General features: G+C 56.3%; 3 protein-coding genes and 1 long non-coding RNA gene across 24 annotated transcripts in view; 3 read left to right on the top strand and 1 right to left on the bottom strand.

Moving 5' to 3' along the window:
- DCST1 (DC-STAMP domain containing 1) overlaps positions 1-2,588 on the top strand; it is a 17,097-nt gene extending 14,509 nt beyond the window's left edge. For 2 of the 3 annotated variants that reach the window (XM_030824363.1, XM_030824362.1), the window contains one exon: positions 2,275-2,588. In XM_030824363.1, coding sequence (XP_030680223.1) covers positions 2,275-2,526 — 252 coding nt within the window. In that variant the 3' untranslated portion in view covers positions 2,527-2,588. Of the gene's footprint in view, positions 1-654; positions 930-2,274 lie in introns of those variants that run through there. The other variant, XM_030824364.1, reaches the window with a different exon arrangement.
- The window catches only part of LOC115837622, an 18,801-nt gene extending 3,151 nt beyond the window's left edge, over positions 1-15,650 (bottom strand). The window contains exons 1-2 of the long non-coding RNA XR_004032650.1: positions 15,416-15,650; positions 929-1,022 (exon numbers count right to left, since the gene is read on the bottom strand). This is a non-coding gene — a long non-coding RNA (uncharacterized LOC115837622). The remainder of the gene's footprint in view (positions 1-928; positions 1,023-15,415) is intronic.
- On the top strand, positions 2,936-14,438 carry ADAM15 (ADAM metallopeptidase domain 15). Of its 16 annotated transcripts, none has more exons than XR_004032648.1 (24): positions 2,936-3,126; positions 4,325-4,431; positions 5,069-5,145; positions 5,562-5,640; positions 5,801-5,877; positions 5,969-6,161; positions 7,438-7,503; positions 7,583-7,651; positions 7,731-7,900; positions 8,037-8,121; positions 8,604-8,752; positions 8,839-9,013; positions 9,291-9,383; positions 9,505-9,809; positions 9,900-10,095; positions 10,364-10,441; positions 11,553-11,625; positions 11,857-11,995; positions 12,416-12,485; positions 13,060-13,134; positions 13,221-13,291; positions 13,549-13,620; positions 13,890-14,014; positions 14,105-14,437. XR_004032648.1 is itself a non-coding variant. In XM_030824349.1 (23 exons), the coding sequence occupies exons 1-23, from the start codon at positions 3,048-3,050 to the stop codon at positions 14,145-14,147; spliced, it is 2,592 nt and encodes an 863-aa protein (XP_030680209.1). In that variant the 5' UTR covers positions 2,936-3,047; the 3' UTR covers positions 14,148-14,438. The 16 variants fall into 16 exon arrangements, 12 of the variants coding, with proteins under 12 accessions (XP_030680209.1, XP_030680213.1, XP_030680210.1 ...); XR_004032647.1 differs by having other exon boundaries at positions 13,549-13,762; XR_004032646.1 differs by having other exon boundaries at positions 13,549-14,014.
- Positions 15,026-21,157, top strand: EFNA4 (ephrin A4). Of its 4 annotated transcripts, XM_030824367.1 has the most exons (5): positions 15,026-15,595; positions 18,374-18,660; positions 19,015-19,083; positions 20,459-20,500; positions 20,625-21,157. In XM_030824367.1, the coding sequence occupies exons 1-5, from the start codon at positions 15,483-15,485 to the stop codon at positions 20,777-20,779; spliced, it is 666 nt and encodes a 221-aa protein (XP_030680227.1). In that variant the 5' UTR covers positions 15,026-15,482; the 3' UTR covers positions 20,780-21,157. The 4 variants fall into 4 exon arrangements, with proteins under 4 accessions (XP_030680227.1, XP_003259425.1, XP_003259424.1 ...); XM_003259377.2 differs by lacking the exon at positions 20,459-20,500; XM_003259376.2 differs by having other exon boundaries at positions 20,459-21,157.

Here is a 21,157-nt window from a genome sequence, read left to right as displayed (position 1 = left end):
GGAGTGCAGTGGCACGATCTCGGCTCACTGCAACCTCTGCCTCCCAGGTTCAAGCGATTCTCCTGTCTCAGCCCCCCACTCCACAAGTAGCCAGGATTACAGGCACGCGCCACCACGCGCAGCTATTTTTTTGTATTTTTAGTAGAGACAGGGTTTCACCATGTTGGCTAGGCTGGTCTCAAACTCCTGACCTCAGGTGATCCGCCCACCTCAGCCTTCCAAAGTGCTAGGATTACAGGCATGAGCCACCCAGCCCGGCCAAGCCCGGTGAGGTCTGATGCAACAGATGCTGAGGGCCCCAGCCATCTAGCTCCTAAGGTCAGGGCTGTGCCCGTTTCTGAATCCCAGGATTCAGCTCAGCCTAAGATACTCAGTGGACCATTAGGAAGCAGGCAGAAAAGGAGAATGAGATTTAATACAGTCTGCTCACAGAAAAGCAAGAGGGCCGCACAGAAACAGGAGGCCCAAGGCAAAACCAAAGGTTCTACCAGAGGGCTGCAGACCAGAAGCTCGGTGCAGTTCAGGGGACAGGAGGAGGCAGGTGGGCTGGGAGTCAGGAAGGCCTCATGCAGGGGCACACGGTAAGACACATGGAATCTGAAGAAGCAGACTCCAGTCCATACTCCCTCATTAAGTTGTGTCACCTTGGCCAAGGTCTTCACTGAGCCTCGGTTTCTCCCTCTGAAGAATGGCAAGACTGGAGAGATCTGTAAGTCCTGCTCACTGGAGATCAGCCTAGAGTGGTGGTCAGGTGTGGGACTCCGGTGCCAGAGGGCCTAAGTATGAATCCCGGCTCCTTCCCTCATTACTATGATAACGGTGTGACCTTGAGCACATGACTTAACTGCTGTGCCTGGCTTTTGCCTTCCATAAAATGGGGTTAACTACTCCATCTGGTTGTTGTAAGGATTAAATGAGTAGTACTCACATGGTGCTGGCATGCAGCAAGTTCCATATGCATGCATGTTATCATTGTTGTGACCCTGGGCAGTGATCACATCTCTAAGCATCAGTTTTCTCACCTGAAAAAAAGAGATGATAATAACACTATCTGCCTTATAGGATAATTGAATTGATTTTTTTTTTTTTTTTTTTTTTGAGACTAAGTCTCACTCTGTCACCCAGGCTGGAGTGCAGTGGCGTGATCTTGGCTCACTGCAACCTCCACCTCCCCAGTTCAAGCGATTCTCGTGCCTCAGCTTCCCAAGTAGCTGGGATTACAGGCATGTACTACCACGCCCAGCTAATTTAGAATTGAAATAATTTATGTACAGTATCTTAGTACAGGACCTGACATTATAAACAATGAGTGGCAGCCATTCTTATTTAATCAGTCCTAACAAATTTCATAAAAGTGAGACTGTGTTTGCTTAGCTTTTTCCCTAGTGCCTGGATACCCCCAGCCCCCATGACACACAATAGGGGCCAAATGAATGTGTTGTGAAAAAACGAAAAACAAAAAAGAACATGCTGGGATTCCTTGACAGGGTTGTGAAGCAAACTGAATGTGAACGCACAGATGGAAATGTGCCGGACAGTCATTCCAAGCAGAATGTGCAAAGACTCAGAGTCCACAGGAAATACCAAGTGCCAGGGCTAGTCTCAGGAGAAACTGGCTCAGAAGAGACAGCTCTCAGGGAGGGCTAAAGTGGGAAAGAGGCTAGAAAGGGACCAGGTGGTGGAAGCCTGTGAAGGCCAAGCCCAGGAGTTCTGCCCGTCTGGCAGGCAGCAGAGCCTCTGGAGTTTCTTGGGCAAAGAGTGGCTGCTTCCTGGGTAAGGTGGCCTGTGAAAAATCCCTGACAACTGTGTAGAGACATGTCGTGAGGGATGGCAGGGATCATAGTGAACTAGGTTTGTGGTTTGGAATCAGGGCCCCTGGGGTCCAGCCAAGTTGGATTGTTTACTATCTGTGTGACTTTGAGAGTCACTTCACCTTTCTCATCTGTAAAGTGGGGATAGCAACAGTGATAGTCGATCTGGCCTGCTCACTTCTCAGCCTCACTGTGAGAACCAAATATGATTTACATGAAAGTGCAAATGAGAGTTGTGGCTGATACCCGCTTGGAGAGAGCCTGGAGGGTGCATCCTCCCATTCTCCATCTCAGAGTTGGGGAGGGAGGCACCCTCGCCCTCCAGGGGTTTCCTTTGTCTAACCCAGCCTCCTCCAACCCGCGGGCATTGTTAGGCCTGGCGACTTCAGACACGAAACGCTGTCCAGTTCCCCTTCTTTCCCGCCTCGCTCCCCGGCTGGCGCTAATGCCCATCTCCCAACAGCGCCACCCGCTGGCGGATATCCTGCACCGCGGCTGCCCGCTCCTGCGCCGCTGGCTGCGCCGGCGCTGCGTGGTGTGCCAGGCACCAGAGACGCCTGAGTCCTACGTGTGCCGGACGCTGGACTGCGAGGCCGTGTACTGCTGGTCGTGCTGGGACGACATGCGGCAGCGGTGCCCGGTCTGCACGCCCCGCGAGGAGCTCTCTTCCTCCGCCTTTAGTGACAGCAACGACGACACTGCCTACGCGGGGTGAAGAGGCGTCCTGCTCGCTATTCCGCCCCGTCCTTCTCAGTTAATAAAATGCCCTGTACGCTTCACGTGGGTCGGGGACTGGGGTGAGCCGCGTGCTGCCTCGCCTGCAGTCGGGAAAGCCTGCCTTCCCGACCTCTCCGAGCCGAGCTCGGAGGCACAGGAGGCAGGGAGGCCGCGAAGCTACTAGGGAGGGGTCCGGACCTGGGGCCGGGTGAAGGCGCGCCGCCCAAGCCGGTCGGACCGGGACCCGGCTCCCACCCTGCACAGTTGCGGGAAAGCGGTAGCGCTGAGCAGCGCGGGCGTAGTGGGCGGGGTCCCCGCTCCCGAGGCACCGGGTGCTCTGCGGGGCGGGCCTTGCCGGGGGCGGAGCTTGGCTTGGGGCCGGGTGGGAGGGGGCGGGCCGGGGCGGGGCCTGGTGGCTGCGAGGTGCTGCTGGGTTCTCCGAGGCGACCTGGCCGCCGGCCGCTCCTCCGCGCGCTGTTCCGCACTTGCTGCCCTCGCCCGGCCCGGGGTGCCGCTGCCATGCGGCTGGCGCTGCTCTGGGCCCTGGGGCTCCTGGGCGCGGGCAGCCCTCTGCCTTCCTGGCCGCTCCCAAATATAGGTGAGTCCTCGGCCTGGAGTGGGTCGGGGGGCGCACTGGGAGGGAGGTGCAGGAAAGTCGGAAGGCATTAGGGTAATGGGGCCGGACGGAGACCCTGAGAGAGCCCAGCCAGAGCGCGGCCCGCCCTGGTCCGCTGTCCTGGGCCTAGGGCCCGGTGACTTGGCGATAGGGTGAAGAGAGAAGGAGGGGGGATGCCGGCGCCCCCTGCCTCCTGCCTGGTCATCCTCTGCGCGGTCCCTGCGGACACTTTCAGGCTCAGGTACCAGGTACCGAGGGGCCTGTCCAGCGCCACTTCAAGATCGTGATGAGAGGGTCGCTGCTCCCCAGGACTGGCATCTTCGCTGCTCTGGGGCCTAGCTAACCGTTCCACCCGGTGCCAGGGCGCTGAGCGGGCATGGCTTGTAGGGCTTAGTGAAGAGGATTCTCTCTAGCCTCTATTCCAGGCCTGGGGCCGCCAGGCACTCCTCACCCTGGTGCTGTTGCCACCAGTGCCTGGCCGAGCGGGAGGGGCCCTAGATGAGCCAGGAGAAGGGAGAATTGGCCAGGAAAGAGGCTGGGACACCAACTCCTCCTTGGAACTTTCACTTCCCGCTGCTGTCTTGGGCCGGGACCGAGAGGGCAGGCGCGGGTGGAGTGTCCGGAGGAGAGAGGGCCATTGTGTGTTGGGGGGTGCTCGAGGAGGAAGCAGAGGCTGTAGGCAGCGGGTGTGCCTGACTGGGCATGAGGGTGTTTAGGGAGGTGGGGGTGTTTGCACTGCTCACCCAGAAATGGGCGTTCCTGGCATCTCCAATGTGAGCGAAGGGGAGGGTGAGCAGGCACCCGGCCACAAGGCTTAGCTCAGTCTCGAGAGGGGGCGTTCCTGAAGGGGGGGGAGAGTGATTAGGGGGGAGTGGGAACAGGGGAGGGTCCCTGTGAGAACCTGGGATTGGCCGGAAGGGGACAAGGAGGGCCACAGGCTGAGCAAGCCAAAAGTCTTTCTTGGGGACTTGTGAATGGGTTGGTGGGTGGAAAGCCATAAATTAGAGAGACACCCCCTCCTTCCAGTATTCTCCTTTAAGTCTCAGCATGCAATGTGGAAGCCCCTCAGGTACCTAAGGGCCTTGATGGGCTGGGAGCTGGTGGATCTGAGGGCACCTGCCACCCCCAGCCCTGCTGTCGATTCCCTCAGTACTGTCTTGGGGTGTCCTGGGACCTACAGGTGGCACCGAGGAGCAGCAGGCAGAGTCAGAGAAGGCCCTGAGGGAGCCCTTGGAGCCCCAGGTCCTTCAGGACGATCTCCCAATTAGCCTCAAAAAGGTGCTTCAGGTGAGCTCCTACTCCCCTCTAATAAATAAACGAATCCACACACGCCCCGGCATAGTCAAGTGTCTCAAGGCCAAAGCTTGGCTGAGGAACTGGTGGGTAGAGCTCGCTGTAGTGGGTCTATCCCAGGCCCAGCTGCCTCTCCCACCACACCCCAGCACCTGGCTTCACTTATCTCCCTCTCGCTCTGCACACACATCTGTCTGCCTCAGCCCCACCCAACCCATCCATCTCCATTAGGGAAATTGTGAAGCCAAACTTGCTTTCTTCATCTCATGTTGTCGGTTTTCTCAGTGGGGGGATTTGGAAAGAGTCAGGACCTTACCAAACCACCACCCCCCCCCACCCCATTCTAAAGCTGAGTCAGAGGAAGGGCTGGGGCTTGTGCTGGGTCCTACACGGTGCTTCCTCTCTGGGCAGGAAGCCGAGAAGGGGTGGCTCAGATACCTTCCTTGACCTCCGCACACAACCCCCCAGAACAATGCTCCAGGCCAGGCAGGGTTTCCTGGCCCCTCCCCTGGGATCCCCCCACCAGTGATCTAATCGCTGGTGCTCTTCTGTGGGCCTGAGGTTTTCTGGTTAGAGAGGCTGGGAGTTGTGGGCAGGTCTAGGGAGGTGACCTGCCCTCTGGTGCCCACAGACCAGTCTGCCTGAGCCCCTGAGGATCAAGTTGGAGCTGGACGGTGACAGTCATATCCTGGAGCTGCTACAGAATAGGTAATAGTGATGGTGGCAATAACAGTGACCACATGGCCAACAACTTGTATAGCATTTATCATGTGCCAGGTACTAAGTGCTTGTGCTCATTTAATCCTCATAACAACCCTATAAGGGATATACTATCATGTATTACTGTCCTCATTTTATACACGAGGAAGTCAAGGCACAGAGAGATTAAATAACTTGCCCCAGGTCACACAGCTAGTATGTGGTGAAAACCAGATTGGAATTCAAATAAACTAACAGAGTCAGTGGCCCAACCAGTATACTTTGCTGCCCCAGGGTCAGGAGTGGAAAAGTTGGCTGCGGGGGTTTCCTGGTCCCCAGCCCCACCACCACCTTCAAGCCTCTGCTTGTCAATGCACGACCTGGGAAGTGGCTTTAGCACTGCCTTCTTTTTCTTCACTCCACAGGGAGTTGGTCTCAGGCCGCCCAACCCTGGTGTGGTACCAGCCCGATGGCACTCGGGTGGTCAGTGAGGGACACACTCTGGTGAGTCAGGCCCTCTTGTGCCGTTTTTGGCTTAGGGGAAAGAGGGACAGGGTGACTGGAAGGTGAGAGGACACTGCATATTTTTACCGTCAAGCTAACTCCTCGATTCCAGTCCTGGTCTGCTCTCTGAGACAGCACTAATGTTGTTCCTGTGCTGCAGGAGAACTGCTGCTACCAGGGAAGAGTGCAGGGATATGCAGGCTCCTGGGTGTCCGTCTGCACCTGCTCTGGGCTCAGGTATACTGGGCGGATTTGATGACAGTAGAGAAAGTAAGGAGACCCAGGCATGGAGCTGAAATGTTCTCTGACTTCCTTTCTTTTTTCTTAGAGGCTTGGTGGTCCTAACTGCAGAGAGAAGCTATACCCTGGAGCAGGGGCCTGGGGACCTTCAGGGTCCTCCCATTATTTCACGAATCCAAGATCTCCACCTGCCAGGCCACACCTGTGCCCTGAGCTGGCGGGAATTTGTACACACTCAGACTCCACCAGAGCACCCCCTGGGACAGCGCCACATTCGCCGGGTGAGGATGAATGGCAGGGGGGTGGGCTTTGGTTGTCTTGAGGGCTGATCCCCAGACACTCAGAGCTATGTGTTCACAGTAACAACAGCTCCTGCGAATGGAGCACTTGCCACATGCTGGGCACTTTGTGAACATTAGCTCGTGTACTCCTCCCATACCTAGGAGGTAGGTGCTATCAATAGCTCTATTTTAAAATGACGAAACCTTACAAAAAGTATCCGGGCATGGTGACGTGCACCTGTAGTTCCAGCCACTCAGGAGGCCGAAGTGGAAGAATCGCTTGAGCCCAGGAGGCAGAGATTTCAGTGGGCCGAGATCGAGCCACTACACACCAGCCTGGGTGACAGAGTGAGACTTCGTCTCAAAAAATAAAATAAAATAAAATAAAATCTAGCTGAGACAGATCAGATGGTTTGCCCGAGGCCCTACAACTGATAAATGGCCTATCCATTTATTAGTTGTATTTGGCTCAAACTCTTCATCTGTCTTATGATCCCATTTGCAGAGAGCTCTCACTTGGTTATAGATAATACATAGTTACCAATGATAAAGCAATATAAATCCAATTTCCTAATTTGTAAATGAAGATAATAAAACTACTTGCCGCATAGAGTTGCTGGGAAGATTAAATGAGTCGATGTAGATGTAAAGTGCTTAAAACTATGCCAGACCTATGATAAGTGACAAGAGTTGTTACTGGGATTTTTAAAAATTATTATTATTATTATTATTTGAGACAGAGTCTCGCTCTCTCTCCCAGGCTGGAGTGCAGTGGCGCGATCTCGGCTCACTGCAAGCTCCGCCTCCCAGGTTCACGCCATTCTCTTGCTTCAGCCTACCAAGTAGCTGGGACTACAGGCGCCCGCCACTACGCCCGGCTAATTTTTTGTATTTTTTAGTACAGACAGGGTTTCACCGTGTTATCCAGGATGGTCTGAATCTCCTGACCTCGTGATCCGCCTGCCTCGGCCTCCCAAAGTGCTGGGATTACAGGCGTGAGCCACCGCGCCCGGCTAAATTACTGTTTTTTAAAAATTTTTAAAAAACCACTGAGTTTGCAGCCAGAAAAGCAGGGGTCTACTCCAACCTTCATTATCTACTTCCTGGTCCTCCTTGGCAAGTTCCTGGGCCCTCTGGCCCTCAGTGGCTCATCTGTAAAATGGGCTCTTCACCCTCCTGTTTGACCCACAGAGTAGGAGTGGCTGCCTCTTGGTCAGCCCTGCACAGCTGCTGGCTGCGAGCGGCAGGTTTGCCTGATAATTCTTCTTGTCCATAGTGGAGGCGGGATGTGGTAACAGAGACCAAGACTGTGGAGTTGGTGATTGTGGCTGATCACTCGGAGGTGAGCCTGCTGGCCCCTGCACATCCTCCTCCCCCTGCACTGCCCTGCCACCTTTCATGTCACCTCTCTTGGCCTACAGGTCCAGAAATACCGGGACTTCCAGCACCTGCTGAACCGCACACTGGAAGTGGCCCTTTTGCTGGACACAGTGAGTGCTGGACAGGGCAGCCCCCACCCCAGGCCCCTGACCATGACAACCCCTCTTCTGAGCCCCAGCTGTCTTTCAGTTCTTCCGGCCCCTGAATGTACGAGTGGCACTAGTGGGCCTGGAGGCCTGGACCCAGCGTGACCTGGTGGAGATCAGCCCAAACCCAGCTGTCACCCTCGAAAACTTCCTCCACTGGCGCAGGGCACATTTGCTGCCTCGATTGCCCCACGACAGTGCCCAGCTGGTGACGTAAGGGCCCCAGACTCAGCCAGAGAGGCCAGTCCTGTCCTGGCCAAATTCACACCCCTTCAGCACCCTACCTCAGCCCCTGAAGCTCTGACCACCGTGGCTTCTGGCCCTGAACTTTGGCCTCTCTGTCCCACAGTGGTACTTCATTCTCTGGGCCTACGGTGGGCATGGCCATTCAGAACTCCATCTGTTCTCCTGACTTCTCAGGAGGTGTGAACATGGTGAGTTATTTCCAGGTCTCCTCCTCATTCCCAATTCAGTTCCTCTCAAGTGTGGTGGCATTTATTCACTGAAACCCCCCTATAAAGTTGCCCAACCCCAAAGCTACAGGTATAGAGGGTGGAGGTGTGTGATGTGGCCTTTGCTATCAGGGAGCCCTCGCTTGTGACCAGCTAGTCACAGTGTACACAGTCACCCCCTGTGCAGTCTTCCTATTTCTTAGAGGAGGGTAGGAGGCAGCTGAGGCCCAAAGAACAGAGGTGATCTCCCTCCAGTGAGGGAGGGGGACAGAGCTGAGCTAGAACCCAGGTTTCTGCCATCCAGGCCTGGATTCTTCTACTTTAGAAGCAATTCAGGAGGGAAGCAGTGCCTGCTGAGTGCCCGTGAGGTCAGACGTGGAGGGAACAGGAGCAGAGAGGGTGGTCTGGGCATTGTGGTGGAGGCAGGCTGGGACTGGACCTGCAGTACCCCTCCCCAATGACAGGACCACTCCACCAGCATCCTGGGAGTCGCCTCCTCCATAGCCCATGAGTTGGGCCACAGCCTGGGCCTGGACCATGATTTGCCTGGGAATAGCTGCCCCTGTCCAGGTCCAGCCCCAGCCAAGACCTGCATCATGGAGGCCTCCACAGAGTAAGTAGCTGCAGGATGGAGAGAGGGTGTGGGGCAGGGGGCAGGGAGAGACCCCCAACCCCAACCTTCCTTGCCACCCTCCCCAGCTTCCTACCAGGCCTGAACTTCAGCAACTGCAGCCGACGGGCCCTGGAGAAAGCCCTCCTGGATGGAATGGGCAGCTGCCTCTTTGAACGGCTGCCTAGCCGACCCCCTATGGCTGCTTTCTGCGGAAATATGTTTGTGGAGCCGGGCGAGCAGTGTGACTGTGGCTTCCCGGATGTGAGCCCCTTTCCCAAAGCCTTGCCCCACTCACTTCTGTGCCCTCGCCCTGGCTCATTAGCCCTCTCCCAGCCTCCTGAGCTCCTCTTGGGTTCTGAAGGGACTTCTCACCTCTCTCCTACTTGCCCTGTCTATGGGGACAGCACATGGGTTGTTGGGCTATAGCCCTCACTTGCTGTGTAGCTTCTGGTCTTGGCCTGTGGGAGGAGGAGGGATTGGAGGGAGGCTCACAGGCCCCACCTGCTCTGATGCCCAGCCCCCGTGCTCCTGCCCACAGGACTGTGTCGATCCCTGCTGTGATTCCTCGACCTGCCAGCTGAGGCCAGGTGCACAGTGTGCATCTGACGGACCCTGTTGTCAAAATTGCCAGGTGGGTAGAGACTAGACTGGCCACCCAGAGCTCACCTGCTGAAGCCAAGGTGGAAAGGGTCATTCTGACCCCCGGCTGGATTTGCTCGGTGCCAACACTGATGCTCATCCACCCTCCACAGCTGCGCCCGTCTGGCTGGCAGTGTCGTCCTACCAGAGGGGATTGTGACTTGCCTGAATTCTGCCCAGGAGACAGCTCCCAGTGTCCCCCTGATGTCAGCCTAGGGGATGGCGAGCCCTGTGCTGGCGGGCAAGCTGTGTGCATGCATGGGCGTTGTGCCTCCTATGCCCAGCAGTGCCAGTCGCTTTGGGGACCTGGAGCCCAGCCCGCTGCGCCACTTTGCCTCCAGACAGCTAATACTCGGGGAAATGCTTTTGGGAGCTGTGGGCGCAACCCCAGTGGCAGCTATGTGTCCTGCACCCCTAGGTAAGTGAGGAAACCTGGCTCCTCCTTTGGGTTTCTGAGAGCCTTGGCCCTGCTCCTACTAACTCTGTGTGCCCTTCCCCTTCCCCCCAGAGATGCCATTTGCGGGCAGCTCCAGTGCCAGACAGGTAGGACCCAGCCTCTGCTGGGCTCCATCCAGGATCTACTCTGGGAGACTATAGATGTGAATGGGACTGAGCTGAACTGCAGCTGGGTGCACCTGGACCTGGGCAGTGATGTGGCCCAGCCCCTCCTGACTCTGCCTGGCACAGCCTGTGGCCCTGGCCTGGTGAGCAGCCTGGGTGGGCAAGACCAGGTGCGAGAAGGGACATTTGGACCACAGTGAACAAAGCCCAGACTTCACCATTCACCAATGTCAAAGGCAGGGACTCCAAGGGAAGTCAGTTTCTTACTTCAGATGGAGCAAAGTCCTATCAACTCACTATGCTTTGGTTTCCCCATCTGTAAACGCAGGGTGTGGCCTCAACCTTATTGGCCTCCCAGTCCCATTAAAGCTTTGTGGGAATCTGATCTAGGCTCTTCTCTCCCTGGGTCAGGTGTGCATAGACCATCGATGCCAGCGTGTGGATCTCCTGGGGGCACAGGAATGTCGAAGCAAATGCCATGGACATGGGGTGAGCTGGGATGGGGGAAGTGGAAGGGGAGCAGAGAGCCTCTAGAGAGGAAAAGGATGCTGGGCTTTGGAAATAGACATATCTGGGTTCTAATCCTTGCTCTACTACCTCCTAGTTGTGTGACCTCGGGCAGGTTACTAACTGTGCTGAGCTCAGTTTCCCCACCTATCAAATGGCTATAATAATAATATCCCCATCCAGGGTACATGAGATGAGTATGAAAGCATCTACCACAGGCTGGGCACGGTGGCTTATGCCTATAATCACAGTTTTTTTGTTTGTTTGTTTGTTTTGTTTTGAGACAGAGTCTCGCTCTGTTGCCTAGGCTGGAGTGTACTGGCGTGATCTTGGCTCACTGCAACCTCTGCCTCCCAGGCTCAAACGTTTCTCATGTCTCAGCCTCCCTACTAGCTGGGATTACAGGCAGCCACCACCACGCCCAGCTAATTTTTGTATTTTCAGTAGAGATGGGTTTCACCATGTTGGCCAGGCTAGTCTCGAACTTCTGACCTCAAGTGATCCGCCCGCCTCGGCCTCCCAAAGTGCTGGGATTATAGGGGTGAACCACTGCACCCAGCCAAATCACAGTACTTTGGGAGGCCATGGCAGGAGGATCACTTGAGGCCAGGAGTTCAAAACCAGCCTGGTCAACATAGTGAGACCCCATCTCTATCAAGGAAAAATTTAAAAATTATTCAGGCCTGCTGGTGCACACCTATGCTCCCAGCTACTTGGGAGGCTGAGGCAGGAGGATTGCTTGAGCCCAGGAGTTCGGGGCTGCAGTGAGCCATAATTGCACCACTGCACGCCAGCCTGGGCCACAGAGTGACTCCACCTTACTTGCTGTCTAAAATAAAATAAAATAAAACAAAACAAAACAAACACAAAGAAAGAAAGCATGTACCACAGTGCCCAGCATATAGAAGGTGCTCAGTAAGTGTTAATTTGATCTAATTTGCTCTGGTATGGATAAAGACCCTCCCTCCAGGCTCTCTCTACACACATACCCAGCACAACCCCCAGTTGTAGAAATCTGAGATCTTGAAAAGCTAGAGACAAGGAAATACTTCCAGAGTGCAGAGCTCCTCATTGCTCACCTTGTACCTCCTAGGTCTGTGACAGCAACAGGCACTGCTACTGTGAGGAGGGCTGGGCACCCCCTGACTGCACCACTCAGCTCAAAGGTAGCATGGGGGTGGGGGACAGGGGCAGCTGGGAGGGCAAAGCGTCTCATGCTTTATCTTTCCCCCTCAGCCCTCTCTTTCTGACCCCCCCTTTGCTGCTGGTTCCCTGAGTCTGTGCCCCTTGACCCTTTCACTCTCCCTGATCACTTGACTTCACTCCCTGCCCCCTGCGTCTTCATGGATCTAGAGTTCTTAGCCCTGTCCTCCCTTAAACCTGACATCCACCCACAGCAATCAGCTCCCTGACCACAGGGCTGCTCCTCAGCCTCCTGGTGTTATTGGTCCTGGTGATGCTTGGTGCCAGTTACTGGTACCGTGCCCGCCTGCACCAGCGACTCTGCCAACTCAAGGGACCCACCTGCCAGTACAGGTATGAGCATCACCTCCCTGCTACCACTTCCTTTAACTGGGGACAGTGCTGAAGGCTGCCTCACCTCTGCAGCCCCTGCCACCTGGTTCTGAGCCCCAGGCCCCTTGGACCTTAAAGTTGCTGACTGCCATACCCCACACCTCCCTTCCCTATATGCGCCCACAGCTTTTAATCCTCACAGCCGTGCCCCTGTGGGGTGGCTGGAGTGCTAGGGCCATTTCTCCCCAGGAGCCCCTGTGCTGGATAAGTGGGGTCTTCCCTCAAGCTAATAAATACTGCCCCCGACCCTGACCCTACCACAATTTTACCTAAACCACACATAAGTGCCTGCAAAGGGTTAACCCCACTCAAGGATGGCATAAGGTAGAAAACAGGGTCTGAGACTGGGCCCTCTCCCTTCTTGCCTTCCCTCATGCATAGGGCAGCCCAATCTGGTCTCCCTGAACGGCCAGGACCTCCGCAGAGGGCCCTGCTGGCGCGAGGCACTAAGGTGAGTCCCGGATGCCAGAGGAAGGGGACTCCACCTTGACCGGGCATCCAGCTTGGGCCCTGGGGGGTGCACATTAAAGGCTCCAGACTCAGAGAAAGGCTAGCCCTGCCCAAGAGTCAGTCAGAGTCAGGGCCAGCCCTGCCCTCCCCTCCCCTGGCTACAGGCAGAGAAGCTGAGTCCAGAAGAGTGGGGAGGGCAGCCAGCTGGAGCAGGAGCTGCTGGGCTCCGTCCGCTGGCCAAGAGGTGGCTTTGAGAGGTGGGTCTATCCGTGCCCCCAGCAGTGACCCCAGGAGGGCACAAGGGCAGTGGTGCTCAGAATGGCCTTCGTGGGCCCAGGTCACCATGTTAGAAGGGCTGGTGAGCATCCCCGCCCTAAGCCCTCTGCTTGGATGACGGGAGTGTGTGCACACCTCCTCCCCACTCCCCACCTGCATGCACCTGCATAACTGCATGCACAGCACCCACTGCCCTGGGCCCCTGCCGGCCCTCCCTGGGCACTGACCCTTCTCTGCCCACTCTGTCTCTCTGCTTCCTCTTCCCCCTCTGTGCATATCTGCCCTTCCTGCCCTCTCAGCAGGCTAGTGCTCTCAGCTTCCCGGCTCCCCCTTCCAGGCCGCTGCCGCCTGACCCTGTGTCCAAGAGACTCCAGGTAAATCTGGGCCAGGGCCCGCCCTGAGCCAAGGCAGGTGGGAGGCTTGGTACCCAACTGCAGTTCTCATCCCTGCTCCCTGTCAGTGGTGCTCTTCATTAGGTGATCGGGGTGCCCCTCAGCCTTCAGACACTCTGAGCCCCAGAAGCAGCAAAGGGTGAGCCTCCTGCCTTGGTTTCTGCCACCATCTGGTGGTCAGTGGCGGGACTGCAGTCGGCCAGGGACTCCGCGGTTGACCTACACCTTCCTCCCCTGAGACATCAGCTGGCATGCCTCCAAGCCCTCTGCGCATGCCCTCATTCTCTCCTGCTCCCTGGCTGACTTTGCATGTTGACTTGAACCCCTCTGGGGAATCTATGCATGTCCACAGCCCCTGGTTATGCTCTCACAGCCACTGCCCATCTCTCTGTTCAGGCTGAGCTGGCTGACCGACCCAATCCCCCTACCCGCCCTCTGCCTGCTGACCCGGTGGTGAGAAGCCCGAAGGTAACGGTGGGGGGAGAGAAGGGCACGGCCTCTCCCCCCACCTAGGGCTGTGGTGCTGGTAGCCATGACGGTGGTGGCCGTGGCGAGATGCCCCCTCAGTGCATGAGGGCACATATCCCGGTGGTGCCTTTAATGGTGACAGGTTTGTTTGCAGACAAGGGTGACCGCTGGTGCTGCCCCCAAGCTGGTGTTCCCCAGCACCAGTGCGTTGGGGGTGGGCAACATGACACCCCCCCACCTAAGCCGGCCTCCTGCCTTCTCTCCCTCAGTCTCAGGGGCCAGCCAAGCCCCCACCCCCAAGGAAGCCACTGCCTGCCGACCCCCAGGGCCAGTGCCCATCGGGTGACCTGCCCGGCCCAGGAGCTGGAATCCCACCCCTAGTGGTACCGTCCAGGTAGGAGGAGCCCTGGGGATGGGTGGGCGGGGCGAGTGAACTGGGGGAAGGGGGCCTCTGACCCTTTTTTCTCGGCTTCCTGCAATCCAGACCAGCGCCACCGCCTCCGACAGTGTCCTCGCTCTACCTCTGACCTCTCTGGAGGTTCCGCTGCCTCCAAGCCGGACTTAGGGCTTCAAGAGGCGGGTGTGCCCTCTGGAGTCCCCTACCATGACTGAGGCGCCAGAGACTGGACGCGGTGTCTTAAGGCTCCGGGCACCGCCACGCGCTGTCAAGCAGCACTCTGCGGACCTGCCGGCGTAGTTGCAGCCGGGGCTTGGGGAGAGGCTGGGGTTGGACGGGGTTGAGGAAGGTCTGCACAGCCTGTCTCTGCCACAGCCTGTCTCTGCTCAGCTGCAATAAACGTGACATCTTCGGAGCGTTCCGCAGAGTTTGCTTCTAGAAGCCGGGTCGCTCCTGCTGCGGTTCCAGGTCTGGCCGCCAGGAGACGCTGCCGCCTCAGACGAGGGCGGGCTCTGTGGGGCGGGAGTACCAGAAAGGGTCGGCGTGTGTACCCAGGATGCTCGCGGCTTCCCTCTGCCCAGACTGGGGTGGCTTTCGGCGCAATCTTTCAAGCTGTTGGACCTGCCGCCCCCACTCTGACCACTGGCTGGGAAAAGTGGATCTGGCTGGTGTTCTCAGAGTCCAGGAGCCAGGGCGGAGCGGGGCGGCGGCTGCTCCCACGATCCCAAGGCCGCGCACCTGCCTCCTCCCCCTGCGCCGCCGCCACCTGAGGGATCGGGAACAAAGGTGCTTTGTACAGGCCGCAACCACCTCATTACTTCGTCTTAGGGACTGGGGCCGCGTGGGCCCCCAGCCCAGAACGAAGGTGTGGAGCGGCAAGGGACAGACGCCAATCCTAAAGTGAGCATCTAGCGCGCCACCTAAGGCTCTTTAGGGAAGGTGGTCCCAGAAGCTGCGTTGTCCCTTCCGCTTGCACTGTCCCTAGATGTGCAAAGAAAACGGGGCAGTGCATGAAGGTGGTTGGACAGGCTTCATGCATCCTCGCCCGTGCCTCACTTTCCCCTATCTGGGCAAAGGTTATGTACCCTTATTTAAAATCTTCCAAACTTCTAATAAGGCAATCTACCCTGCACTAAAGCAGACACGAAAGGGATGACCTCCCTAAAAATACTGCTGTTGGAATACGTCCTTCCTCGCCGCCCCCTCGCAGTGCGGTGTGGCCTCAGTGGACGCTTTGGCGAACCTGGCGCGCGCTGCGGTGCACAGAGGGTTAACTGGAGTTGGCGCTGGGTGGAGAGGAGGAGACGCGCTCCCATTGGTGGAAAGTTATCCAGGGGCGGGGTCAGCGAGTATCCGCACCCCACCCCCCTTTCCGCAACCTCCCTCTTCACTTTGTACCTTTCTCGCCTCGACTGTGAAGCGGGCCGGGACCTGCCAGGCCAGACCAAACCGGACCTCGGGGGCGATGCGGCTGCTGCCCCTGCTGCGGACTGTCCTCTGGGCCGCGTTCCTGGGCTCCCCTCTGCGCGGGGGCTCCAGCCTCCGCCACGTAGTCTACTGGAACTCCAGTAACCCCAGGTAGCCGGGCCGAACCGGGCGAGCGCCTAGCTAAGTCTGCGCGCTCCCGGGCTTTGCGCGCGCCCGCCACCCGCTTTTTGCGCGGCGCCGCCTGAGCCTGGCCGCGCGCCGGGGCTCCTTTGTTTGAGCCGGCGGGGGAGGGGGGAGGGGCGAGGGGCGAGGCGCGCCCTGGGTCTCCCCACAGCCTGCATGTGTTGGGGGGTAGGCAGAAGACCCCAGCCCCAAGGGTTGTCTAGGGGGTCTTGGAGCATGGAGCTGGGGGGGGGCCTTTGCCCGCACTCCGGGCTCCGCCCCCCTCGCTGCTCTCCTGGCGATCCCCAGCCTCCCGCAGGCTGGAGCTGTGGCTGACGAACTTGAGAGCGAGGGAGGGGGCTTTACTCTTGTGAAAGAGCGTGGGTTACTCTCCTGCCCGCTGGGTCTCACCCCTGGCTCTCACTCTGTCTCCTGATCTCATTTGCTATCTCTGCTTTCATCTCTGTCTTTATTGGTCCTTCTGTTTCTTTCCAGTGTCAGCCCTGCCCTTCTAGCCGAATCACCTCTGGGCAAGTCCCGTGACCTTCCTAACCTCATTTATCTCACCTGTATAATGGGCTAATAATACCTAGTACCCTGGGAAGTCTGGCGGAGTAAGTGAGGTCATGTATGTGAAAGAGGCTCAGGCTGTACAGATATAAACTATTATTTCTTTCTCTCTCCTGAGCTGTCTGCCTTTGAACCTCAGTATATTTTACTGTTTCCATCCCCCTCCCCAAGTCTTCCTGCCTCTCCTATTTCCCATCTGTTTTTCTTTCTGATTTTCTACTTGAGACAATCTGTGACTCTATTCATTTCTTCACTCACTGACATTTATTTATTAAACACATACTGTGTGTGCCCCGCCCTGTGCTAGGTTGCAGGGGATTAACTATGTAGATGAGAAGATCAAGACCCTGCCCCCTGGGATTCCACAGATTCTCTGGGGAACAGGCGCAGGCAGGAGAGCCTGCGTAAAGACAGGTCATTACAATACCAATAACAAGTGATAAGAGCTTTTGTTGTCCTTGGACTCTGAATTCTCCATCTCTGTCACAGACCAAAGCTTCTGAATCACTTGGAGGACCTGTTAAAAATTCAGGTTTCTCACCCCCCAATCTTAAGGTTTCTGGCTCATTCATTCAATCCACAAATATTTATTGAACACTGTCTTGTGCTGGGCACTTTTCCAGGCACGGGGGATGCGGTAGAACAAATCTTACCAAGGCCCTGTCCTAGCTCAGCTTGCGTTCTAGTAAGTCTGGGCTGGCTGAGCCCAGGAATCTTCACTTCTAATCAGAACTGATACAAGTGGTCCTTGGACCACCCATTGGAGGCTTTTCCTAAGTTACACTTGGCTGTGTTTGTGGTATGGGGGGTGGTTCATGCAGCATTCAGTACTGTGGGGAGCAGCCCCTTCCAGCCCTTCCCACCTGTGCTGGCTTCCCCAGGCAGCTCCCAAGAGATGGGGAAGGGAGTCCTGAGAAGACTGGGTAGTATGTGGACTCCCCCCATGCCTGGCACTTGCTCCTCCTGGTCAAAAAAGGGAGGCACCTAGCACCCACTCCCTCATTCTTTTTTTCTTTTTTTTTTTTAATTTTTAGAATTTAGAGACAGGGTCTTGCTCTGTCACCCAGGCTGTAGTGCGGTGGCATAATAGCTCACTACAGGAACTCATGGACTCTAAGGATCCTCCCGCCTCAGCCTCTCAAGTAGCTGGGACTACAGGAGTGCACCATCACTCATGGCCTTTATTTATTTATTTTATTTTTTTTTTTTTGAGATGGAGTGTCGCTCTGTCTCCCAGGCTGGAGTGCAGTGGCGCAATCTCGGCTCACTGCAAGCTCCGCCTCCCGGGTTCACACCATTCTCCTGCCTCAACCTCCCGAGTAGCTGGGACTACAGGTGCCCGCCACCATGCCCGGCTAATTTTCTTTTTATATTTTTAGTAGAGACAGGGTTTCACCGTGTTAGCCAGGGTGGTCTTGATCTCCTGACCTCATGATCCGCCCACCTCAGCCTCCCAAAGTGCTGGGATTACAAGCGTGAGCCGCTGCGCCCGGCCTATTTATTTATTTATTTATTTATGGTAGAGACAGTCTCACCATGTTGCCCAGGCTGGTCTTGAACTCCTGGCCTCAAGCGATCCTCCCACCTCGGCCTCCCAAAGTGCTGGGATTCAGATGTGAGCCACCACACCTGGCCTCCCTTTCTTTTTTTACCATGACATTCTTTTCACCCTTGGGTTGAAGTCAGTCTAAAGGACAGTGTTCCTCACTTTATATCTGTGTTTGAGGAGACTTTTCCCAACCCGTGTCTCCATCTCTGTGTCTGCAACTGCACTGTGTGCAACTGTACCTCCTGCCTCTCTGCCCAGCTTCTTCACAGCATCCATCCACCTGACATTGATCAAGCCTGGTGCTGTACCATGTTGAGTGTTGGGCACTGGGGCTAGAGAGGTGTGTGGCAGCTCCAGCCTGTAAGACAGGGCGTGGTGACCCTCCTTCTCACATGTAAGCTGTGTGGTTATGGGCACTGCAGGTCTTAGCCTCTCGGAACCTGTGAATCGATCATCTCATCCATTTCTTGCACTCTCTTTGTCTCTCAAGAGTTGTCAGTCTGGGAACCTCGGGCCTTCCTGAGCTGCTCCGTCGCGCATGGGTGGAGGAGAGGCTGGCAGGGGCCTCTAAGAAGGGGTGTCTCTGGCCTCCATGGCCACGGTGTGGTGCCCTCTGCTCCTCAGCCCACCCTGCGTTATGCCTGCAGGTTGCTTCGAGGAGACGCCGTGGTGAAGCTGGGCCTCAACGATTACCTAGACATTGTCTGCCCCCACTACGAAGGCCCAGGGCCCCCTGAGGGCCCCGAGATGTTTGCTTTATACATGGTGGACTGGCCAGGCTATGAGTCCTGCCAGGCAGAGGGCCCCCGGGCCTACAAGCGCTGGGTGTGCTCCCTGCCCTTTGGCCATGTCCAATTCTCAGAGAAGATTCAGCGCTTCACACCCTTCTCCCTCGGCTTTGAGTTCTTACCTGGAGAGACTTACTACTACATCTGTGAGTGGCCAAGGGCACACTGGACACCTCTTGTGTACCAGAAGGGTAGAGAAGGGGAAGGAGAGGCCTGGGAGGAGAGGGGGCTGGGTCTCTAATGTACATCGGGTTGGGGTATGGGCTGAACTCAGGACTGAGGAGGGAAATGTCTAGAAAGGAGAAAGGAGGAGGAGCTAGGAAAGGGGGCCAGGGAGGTGAGAGGACTGGATGGGGCCTGATACATGGTTGTGGCCCCAAAGTAAGGAAATGCTTTCCAGGGACCTGGAGAGAAGAAAAGCTGGGAGGGTCTAAAACAGTCTGAGGCATACAAAGGGGTGACTCCGTGTGCTAACTTCTTCCCACTTTCCCACTACCCAGCGGTGCCCACTCCAGAGAGTTCTGGCCAGTGCTTGAGGCTCCAGGTGTCTGTCTGCTGCAAGGAGAGGAGTAAGTGGGTTGGGGACATGGACCCTACTGGCTAATGTGGGGCCTTGGGAAGGAGGGAAGGAATGAGAAGAATCTAGGAGCATCAGACTCCAGGGGTCCTGGTGAAGCTTCAAGCTGTGGTCTCTTCTCCCCATTTAGCCTTGAGGGAGCTTCTACTGCACCATCCTCTCCCCACTTCTGTTTTGTTTTGTTTTGTTTTTAGACGGAGTCTCGCTCTGTTGCCCAGGCTGGAGTACAGTGGTGTGATCTTGGCTCACTGCAAGCTCCGCCTCTTTGGTTCACGCCATTCTCCTGCCTCAGCCTCCCGAGTAGCTGGGACTACAGGCACCCGCCGCCACGCCCGGCTAATTTTTTGTGTTTTTAGTAGAGACAGGGTTTCACCGTGTTAGCCAGGACGGTCTCAATCTCCTGACCTCGTGATCCACTCACCTCGGCCTCCCAAAGTGCTGAGATTACAGGCGTGAGCCACCGCCCCCGGCTCCCCCACTTCTTTTTTAAGAGACAGGGTCTTGCTGTGTTGCCCAGGCTGGAATGCAGTGGCACGATCATACCTCACTGCAGCCTGAAACTCCTGGGTTCAAGTGATTCTCCTGCCTCAGCTTCCCAAGTAGCTGGGATTACAGGCGTGTGCCACCACAACTCACAACTGGCTAAATTATTTTTTATTTTTTGTAGAGATGGGATCTCACTGTGTTGCCCAGGCTGGTCTTGAACTCCTGACCTCAAGAGATCCTCCTGCCTCCCAAAGCACTGGGATTACAGGCGTGAGCCACCATGTCTTGTGTGGCCTCACTGCGAACTTTTTTTTTTTTTTGAGACAGAGTCTCGCTCTCGCTCTGTCGCCCAGGGCTGGAGTACAGTGGTGCGATCTCAGCTTACTTAAACCTCACCCTCCCGGGTGCAAGCAATTCTCCTGCCTCAGTCTTCCGAGTAGCTAGGACTACAGGCATGTGCCACCCAGCTGATTTTTTTTTTTTTTTTTTTAGTAGAGACAGGGTTTCACCATGTTGGCCAGGCTGGTCTCAAACTCCTGGCCTCAAGTGATCCACTCGCCTCAGCCTTCCAAAGTGCTGGGATTACAGGCGTGAGCCATGACACCCGACATACTGTACACTTTTTTAAGCTGGGCCAAGAGAATGGGGTGTCCAGGGGCAAGGCCCTTCAAGGTCTTAGCTGAGTTGGTTGTCTCTATTGGCAATTTTGGGGAGGCTTGGAAGTTAGGGCTTAGAAAGGATGAGGTCGTAGATCATGGGAAGGGAGTGGCTGGTTTGGGAGACCCTGGAGGATGGGAAAGGAGGGAACTGCTAATGGGAAGGGGAGGAAGGAGGCTGGTAAAGTGGGTGGACTGATCAGTGCTACCCCCTCCCCCTCACAGAGTCTGAGTCAGCCCATCCTGTTGGGAGCCCTGGAGAGAGTGGTACATCAGGGTGGCGAGGGGGGGACACTCCCAGCCCCCTCTGTCTCTTGCTATTACTGCTGCTCCTGATTCTTCGTCTTCAGCGAATTCTGTGAGCCAAGCAGACCTTCCCTCTCATCCCAAGGAGCCAGAGTCCTCCCAAGATCCCCTGGAGGAGGAGGGATCCCTGCTGCCTGCACTGGGGGTACCAATTCAGACCGACAAGATGCAGCATTGATGGGGGAGATCAGAGGGTCTGAGGTGCCTCTTGCAGGAGCCTGTCCCCTCATTACAGGCTAAAGAAGAGCAGTAGACAACCCTGGACACTCTGAAGCAGAGGCAAGACAAACACAGGCGCTTTGCAGGCTGCTCTGAGGGTCTCAGCCCATCCCCCAGGAGGACTGGGATTTGGTATGATCAAATCTGCAAGCCAGCTGGGGGCCCAGGCTGAAGACCTGGGGACAGGTGGATTGCTGGACCAGGGCAAAGAAGAAGCCCTGCCATCTGCCCTGTGGGCCTTTTCCCTGGGGCAGCACCTTGCCCTCCCCAGGGGGTCACTCACTTGTCTTCTATGAAGACGGACTCTTCATGAGGTTGAATTTCATGCAAGTTTGTATTTTTATAAGTATCTAGACCAAACCTTCAATAAACCACTCATCTTTTTGTTGCCCTCCCCAA

This window comes from Nomascus leucogenys, chromosome 12 (assembly GCF_006542625.1).
Source record: "Nomascus leucogenys isolate Asia chromosome 12, Asia_NLE_v1, whole genome shotgun sequence".
NCBI classification, from domain to species: Eukaryota; Metazoa; Chordata; class Mammalia; order Primates; family Hylobatidae; genus Nomascus; species Nomascus leucogenys.
The sequence above is the reverse complement of the archived record's forward strand: the minus strand, read 5'-3'. Positions and strand labels throughout refer to the sequence as shown.